Source organism: Aedes aegypti, chromosome 2, assembly GCF_002204515.2.
Source record: "Aedes aegypti strain LVP_AGWG chromosome 2, AaegL5.0 Primary Assembly, whole genome shotgun sequence".
NCBI lineage: Eukaryota > Metazoa > Arthropoda > Insecta > Diptera > Culicidae > Aedes > Aedes aegypti.
The window spans coordinates 16,258,333-16,272,102 of NC_035108.1; the positions used below are offsets into that span (position 1 = coordinate 16,258,333).

Consider the following 13,770-nt stretch of genomic DNA (forward strand, 5'->3'; position numbering starts at 1 on the left):
TTATACCAGCTTTCCCGCATGAACTGGCGTAGACGCAGTCTACTATGGGAGCCAGTTTAATGCATCATCAATTCCTCCCTCTTCCTCTCATAGGTCTACATTCTGACGTGGCAGGCGCCATTGTTGCCTAAAAATAGAAGACCACCAGCACTTATACACTGAGGGTGTCTGTTACTCCCAAGCAGTCATCTGGTTGGTTCCTTGTGTAAGCGCAGCTGATTTTTGTGCAAAGCCCCATACTCGACAGTTTTTCTTTACAGTATGGTCTTTTATAATGCGTTAAATCAACAAATGTACATGGAAGTCGCATAATAATGAACGCACTATATACGTTTCGAGTAAACCAGTTTGAAATCGGTATATCCCAAAATCCAGATAATTTAGAAACTTTTTTCTGTAAAGTTGTTCTGGAAATGCAGCGCTATCTGATGGTACCTAATTTAATTCGGAATTTGACCGTTTTTGAAAAGTTTTACTTTTGTTTTGCATATATTTTAGGATCCTGACCATTCAGAAGAATGGCGTCTTCGGCAAAGTTGTTCAGTAAGTTAAAGACTATCATTGTACGAACTATTTGATTCAAAATTTTGCCACTAGCCGGCGCTAGTGAGCAAGAAACTTTTATTTTGCAGATATCTCAGGAGCCTGACCACTTAGAAAGATAAGGGTTCATTCAAATAATACATAACGCAAAATTTGCCTACTTTAGACCCCCTCCATCCCCCATGTAACAGCTTTTGTATGGAAAATTTTAAATTTTTGTGTGAACCGTAACACTATGTAAGACCCCCTCCCTCCCCCTGTTGTGTTACGTAATATTTGAACGGTCCCTAACGTCTTCGGCAACGTTGTTATGTAGCTCAAGCGCTATCATTATTTGAGCCAAGAAATAGGATATTTTGCCACCAGGCTGCGCTAATGAGCATGAAATATTTGTTTTGCGAATACTGCATGATCTTGACTTTTTAGACAGGTGTCTTCGGCAAAGTTGTTCAGAAGCTTAGGGACCATCATTATTTTACCAAATCTTGAACTTCAAGGATTAAACAAAGAAAGCATTTGAGCTACTGAACAACTCTGCCGAAGACGTCATCTTTCTAAGTGGTCAGACTCCTGGGATATTCGCAAAACCAAGGGTGTTGTACAAAGTACAACGCGCGACTACTCGCGTTACAAAAATTCGCGCGACAACCGATAGCTTGTACCTTCTAATTCCGCTCCAATTACGCCCTAATTCGGCAATTAGGGCGAAATTAAAAGGTACAAGATACTCCAATCTATTCTTTTATTTGTTCCTCCCTTTAAATTGTGGTCTACTCAAACCGTATATAGTGCGTTCATTATTCTGCGACATCTACCTATTTACATTTTTTTTATTTTGCCGTAATATTAATATTAAGGATGCAATTGACGCATCCTCCAACACAGCTGTCCTGGCCACGTCCTTGCGAAGCATTCGATTGAATACTTTTCTACAAAACAAGCTAAAAGATGATCATTATCATAACATCCCATCCCAGAGCTTGTTTTTTCATCTCAGATCATAAATCGATTCTGCATTTCTGCTAATGGTATCGTAACTAATTTCACAATATCCTTCTATTGGCACTGAAGCTGAGATATTCACCATCGGATTCAAAATGTACACAACTGCTTAGTTCTTTCTGAAGAAATATATTCAAAACCACCGTGCAACCATTTCTGAAGTCAAAGCGCCGGTTCCAAACATATCTCTCCCAACCAGGGGTTATTGAATATTTTGTATCGCGTTTGAACTTTCTTAAAAATACGATCTTCACTTAAATTCACACAAATGTTCACCCTCTCTTCCAGTAGAAAGTGTCCTCCTCCATCAGCCGCTTACTTCTTGCCGGTGGCCGCAACCTGTTGTGCGGTTTCCTCCTCCTTGGCAATGGTCTGGAGCAGTTCCTGCTTCTTGTTGGCGATACGCTCTTCACGACGTCTGCGGGCCTCGCGAACCTTGTTACGCTTGGCTTCGGCCTGATCGCTCAGCATCTTGCTGCGAGCCTTCTCGGCCTTTCGCTTGTGGATGTGCTCCATCAGGATACGCTTGTTCTTGAACACATTACCCTTCGCGCGCATGTACAGATCGTGGTACAGATGACGGTCAATCTTCTTGGCCTCTCGGTACTTCTTGAGCAGACGACGCAGGACACGCATGCGGTTCATCCACAGCAACTTCTGGGGCATACGGGCATTGGCCGTACCTTTCCTCTTTCCGTAGCCGCAGTGACGCCCCTTACGGCGGGCAAGTGTGTTCTTGCGGACGCGGAAACGGGAGTGCACCACGACGGGCTTCTTGATGATCAAACCATCCTTGATCAGCTTACGGATGCTCTGGCCTGCAAATGTACGAGAGAACACAAATCCACCGTTAATTCAACCATACGACTTTGAACCATATTTTAATCGTATCAGGGCTGGTAGCGACTGAGTGTACAAATAGGAAATTTGGAGATCTCTTACCTGAAAAAAAGAGTCCATACAGGAATTAAGGGAAACAAAACGAAACCAAAAAGAATTCAGGAGATAAAAGGTTGATTCTTCATAGAATCGGACCAAACATTTCACTAGAAATATTTCTATTTTTTTACATTACAAGTCTTACTGCTCATATTACTGCGTGTATTTTCTCATGATTGTCTCTATGAATTTCATCAGAATTTAATTCAGGTATTTGCCAAAAAATTCAGATATATTTTTGGGTAAACCCGAAGATTTCTTCAGGTATTTTCCTACGAAATTATCTGTACGATTTCAACTAGGAATTTCTCTGAAGACTCCTACAGGAATTTATCCAGAGTTTACTCCTAAGAGATCTTTGGGAATTACTCCAGTAATTTTTCATAATATTTATCTCCAGGAAAATGCACAAAAAAAATCAATAGTTATTGGATAGCAAAAAAGAAAATGCGAAGTATTTCTAAAGAAAATTTAAGAATAGGTTTTAACAAAACTTGTGTAAGTTCTACTGTCACCCTTGATAAATAAGAATCTTTGAAACTAGAAACAGAAGATTTCCTAGATAAATTACTAAGATAAAAGAATATCCCAAGAATCTCACCGGATTTTCTGAAGAAATTCTTCGAAAAAAATCCAACGGAATGCTTCGAAAAATTGTGTAGGAATTACCAGGAATTTCGAAGGAATTACTGGAAAAATTGTTGGTGAGGAACCTTAAATAAACATTCGAAGATTGAGAGATGTTTGGAAGATTCGCGGAAGTAATCCTCGAATGAAATACAGAAGAAATCCTTGAAAAGAAAAACTAGCAGAACTTAATCACAGGTCGAATTTACCTAAGAATTCCTGGGATTCTTAACAGATAGAAAGGATTTTCTTGAGAGACTTTATTGTTGAGATCTTTGGAAGATTTCCCAGAGTAACAACTGGAGAATTAGTAGAAAAACGTTGGAAAAACATCTGAAGGTGCCCTGAGGGAATTAATTCAGGTATATGTCCAAGATTTCTTCGGGAGTTCACATATTGATTTCTTAAGGGCAAGAATTCAATCTGGTTTTTAAGGGATCATCCCAGATATTTGTTTAGGAATCAGGAATTTCTCCAGCAAATCTTTCGAAGATTCTTGTGGAAAATTTTCAAGGAAGCCGTCTAAAAATTAATCCATTGACCATTTTTCATAGATTTTTCTACAATTTCCTTTGAAATTCCCAAGAAAATTGTGGATTTCCTGGGAAGAAACCGGTGAAATCTGAGGAACCAAAGCTGGGACAATACCTGAGATATATACTGAAGCATTTCCTATTGAAATTGTTTAAGGATTGGAGTGCTGAAAAAATTCTTGTAAAAATTCTTTTTAGAATCCCTTGAGAAATTTCTGGACGAATTTCTTGAGAGAAACGGCGGAGGTATCCCTAGAAATATTGCTAGAGAGATTCCTGGACGAATACCTGAAAGTATTCAAGGAGTCTGGAGAAGCATAAGAAGCCTTTCTTATGTCGTTTTCGTTTTTAGGATCTGGGTAGGAGACAAACCTGAATCGGGTTGGGGTTGGAACTGTGATTCAGAACGGGTTTCGCCAGTTCCAACCTAGATTCAAAACCGAATTCGACATTAGAGTAATGCTTGCAGAAATTCTTGAAGAACCTGTGGAAGTCATTTAAGAAGGTCTTAAAGTATCTCTAGAGCCTCTAGAATTGTGCACTAAATTTCATTCACTTCATTCAGGTGAAAAATGAAAAAAAAAAATACTTTAGATGCCATGTTTGTGAAATAAAAGGGTTTAGAGACCTTCCATCAAAAATAGACTTTTTTAAGACTGGTAGGAGAATCCCTTAAAGAATTTCTGAAGAGATCCCTGTATAAATACTTGAAAAAAGTCCATAGGATATATCTGGAGAGATCAATAAGATAATTCCTAAAGCTTTTCCTCGAGGAATCGGAGATTTTTTTGTGAAGAAATCAATGTATTTTTATATTTTTTCCTTGACCTGCATAACGGTGTAAACTTGCAGGTTATCATTTTGAATACAAAAATCGAAAGCGCGTTGAATATGTTGTAGTCTCTGGAGCCAGTAGTAATTTGGAGCAGGATGCACTACTACATAGCTAATAAGGGACAGGATTCTTTAGAAATTATTTTGGTTAAAATGAGGACTTAAGAAATCTTTCTTTAAAAATTTAGTTTTTAGAGATTTGCATTAACATTTCGCATAACTTATGGTCTTGTCCTAAGAGCCATTGGTAACCGAGTGTATAGCTCAATGAACCAAGATAAAAACGTATCACCACTGGGAGATAGAGCAGGATCTTCTCTTCTTTGTAGCATTGTTCAAAAACGTGCAAATCCATTTTTTTGCTCAGTAACAACAAGCTACACACTTGGTTACAAATGGCTTTTGGGGCGAGATCATGAATTAAGCAAGTCTCTGAAAGGAGACCTGCTACCAGCCCTGCAATAGGAAAACAACGAATAATACTTACGGGAGTTGGTGTTGCCGATCTCGTTGATTTCGTTAGGATCCAACCAGACCTTCTTCTTGCCACATCGCATAACCGAGGCTGCTAGCCTCTTCTGAAGCTTGAGGGAACTGGAAGCGGAAACAAAAACAAAATGCCATTAGGAAACTTCTTCCGCTGATGCCACGTACAGGACGAAGAGGTTATTCAGATCTCCAAACAGCCGGTCTAGTGCGATCACAATCATATTGAACTCATTTCAATCACTATTGCATACAAATTTCACAACGAGCCGCAATTTCCGGCACATCTGCATTCTCCTCAACTTGGTTGGCTTGCTCCATTATTTCCTCCACTCAAGTTGATTCCCGATCTGTCACCCGCTTCTGCCATTCCCAGCGTTGCAATCAAATTTTACAAACACCGAAAAACATCACAAAAATCGGCGATTCCGTTTCGAATTCGATACCACTTGCACCGGCATCACTTGATTCAACATCTGATCGCACTTTTCCGACGGTTTGGGTCCATTTTCCTTGTAAAATTCACTTAAATTTCGCCGCTCGTCGTACCTCATGTTGCTTATTGTTTCCTCGACAGAAGTAAAAAGAAAGCTGCTGTCTTTGGGGCGGAAGTACTACACACCGATCGGTGTTCTGAAATGACAGTTCTGCAGGGCTGTATCCAGCCGCTGTCACAGCTGTATCCGTACGGGGGGTAGGATGAAGAGCGAAATTTTTGAAACGACAGTTCGAGCGTGACATTTTAAGGTGAAGATGAATCGAAGCCAAACCTCAAATTTTCAAGAGCACGGATCTGGAGAACCAAACATTCGTTTAAGCTGAAAACTTAATCGATTGGTCACCATCAGCGAGTGACCAATCGATTAAGTTTTCAGCTCATACGGATGTTTGGTTCTCCAGATCCGTGCTCTTGAAAATTTGAGGTTTGACTTCGATTTATCTTCACCTTAAAGCATCTGGAAAAGAAAGTATCACAAATCTTAAGGTGACACGGGACACCGTGTTATTTTCCCTATCTTTTGTCTCACACTAACAATTATCATCAAAACTTTGTGGAAGCAAATCTCGAGTTTTAGTGAACCGATGAAGCTGAAAATTTATTGGGTTGTGCACCCGCATAGAAAAACACAATTTTCCACATTGTTCAAACAACACGTTTACTGTTTTGTATATGTCCACTGTTTGTGTTATTGTTCGTTTATGGATTTACTGTAATCAGTTTTCGTTTCATAAGCATATATCACAGTAACCTTACATTACCAGTTTATGTTAATGTACGGGATAACATCTTTGTAAAGTTCCTTACTATTCACAATTGAAAATTTTCAATAATCTAACAATTTGTCATACATTACAATTACAGTTACTTGTTGTAGACGGCTACGAAGAGATACCACAAACACACTGAAAACATGTATAGTATTACCACAGACAAACAGACGTAACACTTGGAACAAATCTCGATCAAAATCATAGTCACGAAGACATGTACGCCCAATGCTAAAATTAGTGTGTTTGGCCGACAGGCCAACAGATGGCGGTAGTGTGTAAACGTCAAACGCGAACAAAAACGATGCGAGCGCTGCGGGTGGTCGATTGGCCACCTACTATATTTTTGATTCGACCGTTAAAAAGGTGGTCGATGGACAATGATGAGAGTGTGACGTCTGTTTGTCTGTGGTATTACAGTAAATGTACAATAAGTGTTACAGTTTAACAAAATATGTGTGCGTTGGCGACTGCATAGTTGCTTTTTATTACTCAAATGTCATTTTTCACTCCTTGAATCAGACAATTTTGCTGAAAGCTTTTTTTTTATTATTAGAACTCGGAAAGACTGCATTATTAGATAAACATTTTATGTTTTACTAATCCAGTGCGCGTATCGCTTCAATAATACGCAGGTAAAAGTTTCTTCCGGATCGGATTGTTGTTTGTGCTTTATTTATTATAATTTGTAAATTGTCTCTTACATTTGTTCTAGGCTGTGCGGTGTGATGAATTACAAGGAGTCTAGGAAACCGGCAAAACCTCCGAAAGGCGCTCAAGAAAGGGAAAAGATGAAGCAGATATTGGCCGAAGCTGAATTCAATTTTTTGATTAATTCTATGCTATTTCAAGCGGAACTTATTTTATCATTGCCCAGAAGTGAAAAAACAGAAACTACAGTGTGATACACTCATGCGTCTTTGATTATAACAATATATGTTCGGTTCGATAGCTACATTTTTTTAACGATGTGCATACTTATTTCTATAAAAAACGGAGAAATGACATTATTATTTTTTGAGCCAGATAACTAAAAACACCGAAAAAATCAGCTAATTGTTTAACTATGGTGAATAAATTCAATGGATCACGTGAAACAAGAAAATTCGGGTTGAGCATCTCACTTTTTTTTTCTTGGTTGAGTTATAGAACCAAGAAAAAAATGCCAATTTTTTTTAGTTACTTATGCTACGAGCTGGAGGGAAACATATTGGGAGGGGCGTTTTGATGCATATTTGGAAAATTTGATTTTGCTAAAGTTTTTAATTACTTTGATTTCAATCAAATATTTAGAAATGTGTTCGAAATTGGACTTCAGTGTAGTGGTTATATCTAGAATCGTCGCTTTACAGATGTTTTATGTTTATCGTGAGTAACTGCGAGTCACAATCCTATTGAGTTAGAGGATATTCATACCGCCTGAATGTATTGGAGTGCCCCTTGAAATTTACCGCTGATTTCTAACCAGCTCAAGCAATGTCCCTTCAAATCCATCTTCTAAGAAAATTCACAATATATCAGAACAAAACCAGATACGGTCAAAAAAACAATAAAGCACTATTAATCAACTAAACCACATATATTATTCGTATTTAAGCGAAATTTATGGTAAAACTGTTTTTCTACTGTTTGCTTTACTGTGGGCTGAACAAAAAGAGGATAGTATATCTACAACTTGACAAACTGTAAACGAAAAAAATTGTTCGAGAAAATCGTCGTTTTTAAATGGTGACATAACTTAACCGCCTATTCCCCATATTGTTATTTTCCCGATTACTGTTCATCAAATTGTGAAAACCGTTCGCGGTAGTGTGGATTTATTGTTATTTTAGAAGTTGTACGGAATTATTAATGTATTGTTGTAAATAGTAGTGCACACTACGGGATACAATACGAATATAGTTCTTGATTATGCGGGCACTACATATATATAATCATAGTGATACATTTTTCGCATCGATATATGGAGTGGTTCTTAGGATTTGCTTCTTCAAATGGATAGGGTGATTATGATGACGTCCCGTGCGGCCTTAAAGCCTGTTTTGCTACTAACAAGAAAAGGAATTGCCTATCTCGATGCATGAAAAATTTCTCCCAAGAAATGGTCAACCCGCATAATCGTGAACCATATCAGTACAGTTTCCCGTACTATCCAAAACCATTCGCGACAATATATGAACAGTTTCCTTTAACACCCAAAATAACAATAAGACTACAGTTCCATGAACGGTTTTGACAGTTTCGGAAATTGTAATTGGGAAAAGTACAATATGGGGAATAGGCGGTTAAGTTATGTAACCATTCCAAAACGCCAATTTTCTCGAACATTTTTGTCCGTTCACTGTTTGCCAAATAGTTGATTTATTATCCATTTTTTGCACAATTTACTGTAAAGCAAACTGTTTGGAAACAGTTTAACCATTACGTTGGAATAAAAATGAATAATGTACGTGAAATTGTTGGTTTATTGTGTTTTATGGTAATGTAACCATATGATTTACTGTTCTGATGTATTTACACTATATGAAAAAAGAATATTATAGCTTAATAGGTAAAATAAAACAAAAAAATAAGTGTATTAAAACTTTACTTGCAGAATTCTTTTAAGTTTGTCGCCACAAATGCAATGCCCCATATATACTGCTTCGCATTGAAAAATGGGTTAACCAACGTGCGAAGTTTGATTTTTGACCAACTTCGCCGCGTCGCAACTCGATTCTCAATAGTGCTTAATTCGCATAATGCACACGGTGGAGGACATATATGCACTCAAGAAAACAGCCCCTTTAAATAAAGGTGCATTTGCACATACATTGGTTGAATTTTCATTCTCATAAGTTGTATGTGTACCTCATATTCATTATGCTCGTAATTAATACCATATATTTTTGTAACACATCTATATCATTTGAAGAACATTCAAGGTATGTGCAAAGTTCATACCCTTCGGGAACACCTTGTGTAAACAAACATGGCGTCCGAAAAATGTTTCCGCGATTGTGATCTCCTCGGTGTACTCAAATAGAAGGATTTCGGCGATATCTTGATTGAATATACAGGTATTTAGAAAAGAAAAAACTATTTTAGTGGTTTTATAACACTTATTTACATTTGTTCAGATGCGGGAATCATGAAACAGAGAGTTCCCGAATGGCAGCGGGACCAAATGTTGCAAGCTATAAACAAAATCGAAGACAAGTTCCATCAAGAATGGTAATATGCAGATGTAATTTCCGCGTGATAACATGTCTTTGAGTAATAAGTTTGTATAAATAAACTTTCATTTCGTTTGCTCATTATAAGTGTTCATTATTGATTGTTTCTTGGATCTTAATTCATTGGAATCGAGTGTGAGTTTGATTCCGATAAAAATATTTCTGATCCAAGGAACGAAAAGTTGAAATTCTTGCTTTTAATGCTAATAAAAAAGTCGATATAGGTGACCAATATATTCCATTGAAGCCAGCAATGAAAAGTATGTGTTTCAATTATGGATAAAATATGAAGTAATAATGAATTCAATGAAGATAGAGATTGGCGATGAATCATTGGTTTCGCACATACTATGTATGTGCATACCCCCATTGCAAAAATCCATATGGGTTGGCACATGAATCGAATGGAAAGATTATCTTGAGTGTGCGCACCACAGCGAAGTGACTCGCGACGTGGCGAAGTTGGTCAAAAATCGAACTCCGCACGTTGGTTCACCCGTTTTTAGTCGGGAAGCAGTATAAATGGGGCATTGCACGCAGTCCGCAGCCATCAGGATTGTAGATCTCATCGTTTCTCGGGTGGATTCCATGTAAGTCAGCAACTGCCCGGTACTATTCAGCAAGTCAGAGAACTTCAGAGCTTCGGACAGTATTCATTATTGCACCCACTCCTAGTGGTTCATCTCTTGAATGCTTTTTGGGCGGTGCTCAATTTTTGCGTGTGGGTTGATTGCTGGAGGTCTGTTTTGTTGGTCTGGTAACTGCAATATGAACAACAAATTGATTCACAATTGAAAATAAGACGGTTTTTGGATCTTACTTGTGATTAGCAGCAGAAGAACGATGATTCCATGGCTGTAGGACGAACGCGCCTTGGGTTTCTGTTTTTCTTGCGGCCCCACACTTACCAGGTTGTGGGGTTCTCTGCGTTCCGTTGTAATAAAATCCCGGTCGTAAAAGCTGTAATAGAAAAACAATATTATGTGAATTTCTTGTTAATTTAACTTACGTTCAACAACTTACATTTCCTATTTCCTCCGACTTTTCTGCGACGACGGTGACGACAAACCGGAGCAAAAGTATCGGAGACAAAAATTTACTTAATTTGTTTACAACAATGCGAAAAAATGCACGCTAAAAAAAATCAACTCAGTGACGGCACATATTTAAAAAGTTTGGAACAAAATTTAATTTTTAATTTTTATTTATTTTGATCGTAAAGTAAAAACACTTTTTTTTTTGCCGAGATGTACGCACGTATGCATCTTTTCAACAGAACTTATTTTTTTTTTTTTTTTTGAAAAAATGAATGCGTGTGTACATCTTGGCAAAAAAAGTTTTTTTTTTATGTTTCATCTACATTTTCATCTACATCTACATATATTTTTTCAAGCGTGCATAATATAACAGTTCACCAAACTGTTTCTATTAAGTCAAATATAGTGAAATGCTAAAGTGTGAGTTTGTTGCGCAAAACAATTTGACAAACGGCTGTTTTATATTTTCACCATATCTCTCGAGTTTTCATTGCTATACAGTTCAACAATATTTGTACACTGTACTAGCATGTCACAGTTTGGTATACATTACATAAATAGCTTTTAATGGTCTTTAGCTTTATGTTTCATACTGTTCAACACAATAGCAACAGTTTAGAATACACTTACCTTATCAGTTACATGAAGCTTACTGTTAGCAATGTGTGGCAAATTGTATATTTCTATGCGGGAAGAAAATCACTTTTTTTCTGATCGCAGTACGCAGTTGAGAAGAAATGTCACTTCAAAGGGGGCTCTCTGTAGGAAATTTCTTGACCCTTTCATTCAAGGGATTTCTTTACTTTTCTTGAGCGAAACAGCATGCTTAGCTTTAAGAATGAACTCGATTCTGTTTTTGCACGAGGGATGCGTAGGGTGTTTTATGTATTTTGGACAGAGCGTTACGCGTATATAATTTGGCCACCTCCATTTGATTTTGCCGTAAATGGCCAAATTATATACGTGTAATGGTCTGTCCAAATTATTTTGATCACCCCACCGTGCTAAGAAAGTTTTCAGTTCAAAGTTTCAAAAACCGTGCAAAAAAGTAACACCAGTAGTGTGTAAACGTCAAACACGAACTAAAACGACGCGGGTAGTCGATTGACCACCTACCATATGTTCGAAGCAATCATTACACACTTAGATCAAATTACCGAATTCGGTAATCCATTTACCGAAATCTCAACAGCTGAACGATCGGTAATCCGTTCGGTAAACGAGTCGATTACAGATCTTTCGGTAATCCGCATTTTTTAGCCCAGCTGTCAAAAAAACAACCGAATTGTCGGTAATCGCTTACCGAAAAACTGTAACCACGGTGCACAGATTATTTTCCTTGGAGTCTTGTTTTTTTTTGTAAGGAATAAAAACAACGAAGAAGAACGTTCGTGATTGTACTTCTTTATTTTATAAGTGAAATAGACATCATATATAGTCATTCTCATGAAAGCTGCAGCGGAATATAAAACAGTATAATACATAGACGATCGATGCCACATTTTCTGTCGGAAGCACAAAGCGGGATGCGCACGGGAAACTTCAACGGGTGCTGCGGACGCTGACAACAGAACTGCAAAAATTAACTTTAGTTTAGAGATGAACTCTCGCATAACTTGTGATCTCGCCCTAAAAGCCATTGGTAACCACGTGCGTAGCTCGTTGTTTCTGAGCAAATGAAAGAATAAGCATCCAAACCAACATCACGGGCAGGTAGATATTGATCCTTTCTTTCCCATAGCGTTGTTAAATAACATGAAAATCCATTCAAATGCTCAGAAACAACGAGCAACAAACATGGTTACCAATGGCTTTTAGGGCGAGATCAGAAGTTATGCGAGAACTGTTTATACGCTACCATAAGCTCACCTCTATCATAATTATCTGTCAAGAAAATCTATGAGATACTGGCACAATTTTATTTCAGACATTTCACGACCAATTTAACTGCAACGTCCGGGAGACAAACGTACACGATTGATTGACGCTGTCATTCGCTCAAATCACTGAAGTCGGTAATCTAATAGACATTTTACCGATACTTCAGTTGAATATTTTACAGTTTTCGGTGATACTTAGCATTTACAGATTATTCGGTAATTTTTTTTGACAGATCGTCTAGAATTCACCGTATTTCGGTAGTTCTGTTTGTAATGAGCTGTCAGAGGCTACTGAATTACCGAAAAATCGACGTTCTTGTGAATTACTGATTCGTTCGGTAATTTTATTTACCGAACCCGCGTAGTCTGATTGAGTGTGTATGTTGGAAAGTTGGCCACCGTAGAAACAGACAGGGTTTATCACAAATTTCATAGCGCCAAAAATGGCCATTTTTGATACCCACCCACTCCCTCGTAACGCTTTTTACAGCTCATACAAAATTGATAGACTATTCATATTAAAAGCGTTACGAAGGGGTGGGTGGGTGTCAAAAATAGCTATTTTTGGCGTTATGAAATTTGTGAATGAACCCAAAGGCTTCCTGCCTGACACATCATGAGCAGATACTGAAAGGAACTGTTTTTGCTGGAAAGTATACTCAAACCATATCAGAAGAATTGCGAATAAAAATTAAACTTCCTTCAGTGCAAATAGTAGGAGAAATCTACATTTTTTTTTTCAAATGATTCGAAGTTAAATTCTCGCATACTCTGAGATAACGCCCTAAAAGCCATTGGTAGCCACGTGTGTAGCTCGTTGTTTCTGAGCAAAAGAAAGAATAACCATCCAAATCAACATCACGGGCAGTTAGATAATGATCCTTTATTTCCCATAGCGTTGTTAAATAACATGAAAATCCATTCAAATGCTCAAAAACAACGAGCTACACACATGGTTACCAATGGCTTTGAGGGCGGTTGGTTGCAACCATGGTTCTATTATTCACACAGTTGAAAACCAGAATTTTTGACACGCGAAAAACGGATTTTCTCCAAACCTTTGCGTCGGAGCTACGTCGAAATATTAAGTTAGATGCCTTTCCCATATTAAGTTAGATGCTTTTCCCCTTACAAAATAAAATGAGGAAACTTCTGCTGATCAACTGTGGACGAGAGCAAAGCAGGTAATCCATAAGAAGACAGCACTCAGAAACACGGGTAGTCACAGAATTACTTAATTTTAGTAATTTATGACTGTTTTCAAAAATAGTCATTTTTAGCGTTATGAAATTTGTGAATGAACCCTAATGTGAAAATTCGTAGCAGAATAAAAATAGAAATAATAAACCATAGAAGGAGAATGTCACTGGCGTCGCTGTCGGAACATCTTTTGATGGCGGAGATA

General features: G+C 37.7%; 1 protein-coding gene and 1 long non-coding RNA gene across 2 annotated transcripts; both read right to left on the reverse strand.

The window, feature by feature from the left end:
- Positions 1–1,654: 1,654 nt before the first annotated feature.
- On the reverse strand, positions 1,655–5,625 carry LOC5576744 (60S ribosomal protein L19). The gene is made up of 3 exons (XM_021840016.1): positions 5,514–5,625; positions 4,966–5,072; positions 1,655–2,363 (listed from the first exon to the last, which is right to left on the reverse strand). The coding sequence occupies exons 1-3, from the start codon at positions 5,516–5,518 to the stop codon at positions 1,861–1,863; spliced, it is 615 nt and encodes a 204-aa protein (XP_021695708.1). The 5' UTR covers positions 5,519–5,625; the 3' UTR covers positions 1,655–1,860.
- A 3,178-nt stretch (positions 5,626–8,803) lies between these two features.
- LOC110675346 lies at positions 8,804–10,612 on the reverse strand. The gene is made up of 3 exons (XR_002499392.1): positions 10,472–10,612; positions 10,269–10,408; positions 8,804–10,209 (listed from the first exon to the last, which is right to left on the reverse strand). It is a non-coding gene; the product is annotated as an uncharacterized LOC110675346 (long non-coding RNA).
- Between the last annotated feature and the right edge of the window lie 3,158 nt (positions 10,613–13,770).

What these genes read in the sequence shown, in the direction of transcription:
- LOC5576744 (XM_021840016.1), bottom strand. An exon ending in GATCGGCAACACCAACTCCC is followed by an intron (nt 2,364 to 4,965) that starts GTAAGTATTATT and finishes GTACATTTGCAG; the next exon opens with GCCAGAGCATCCGTAAGCTG.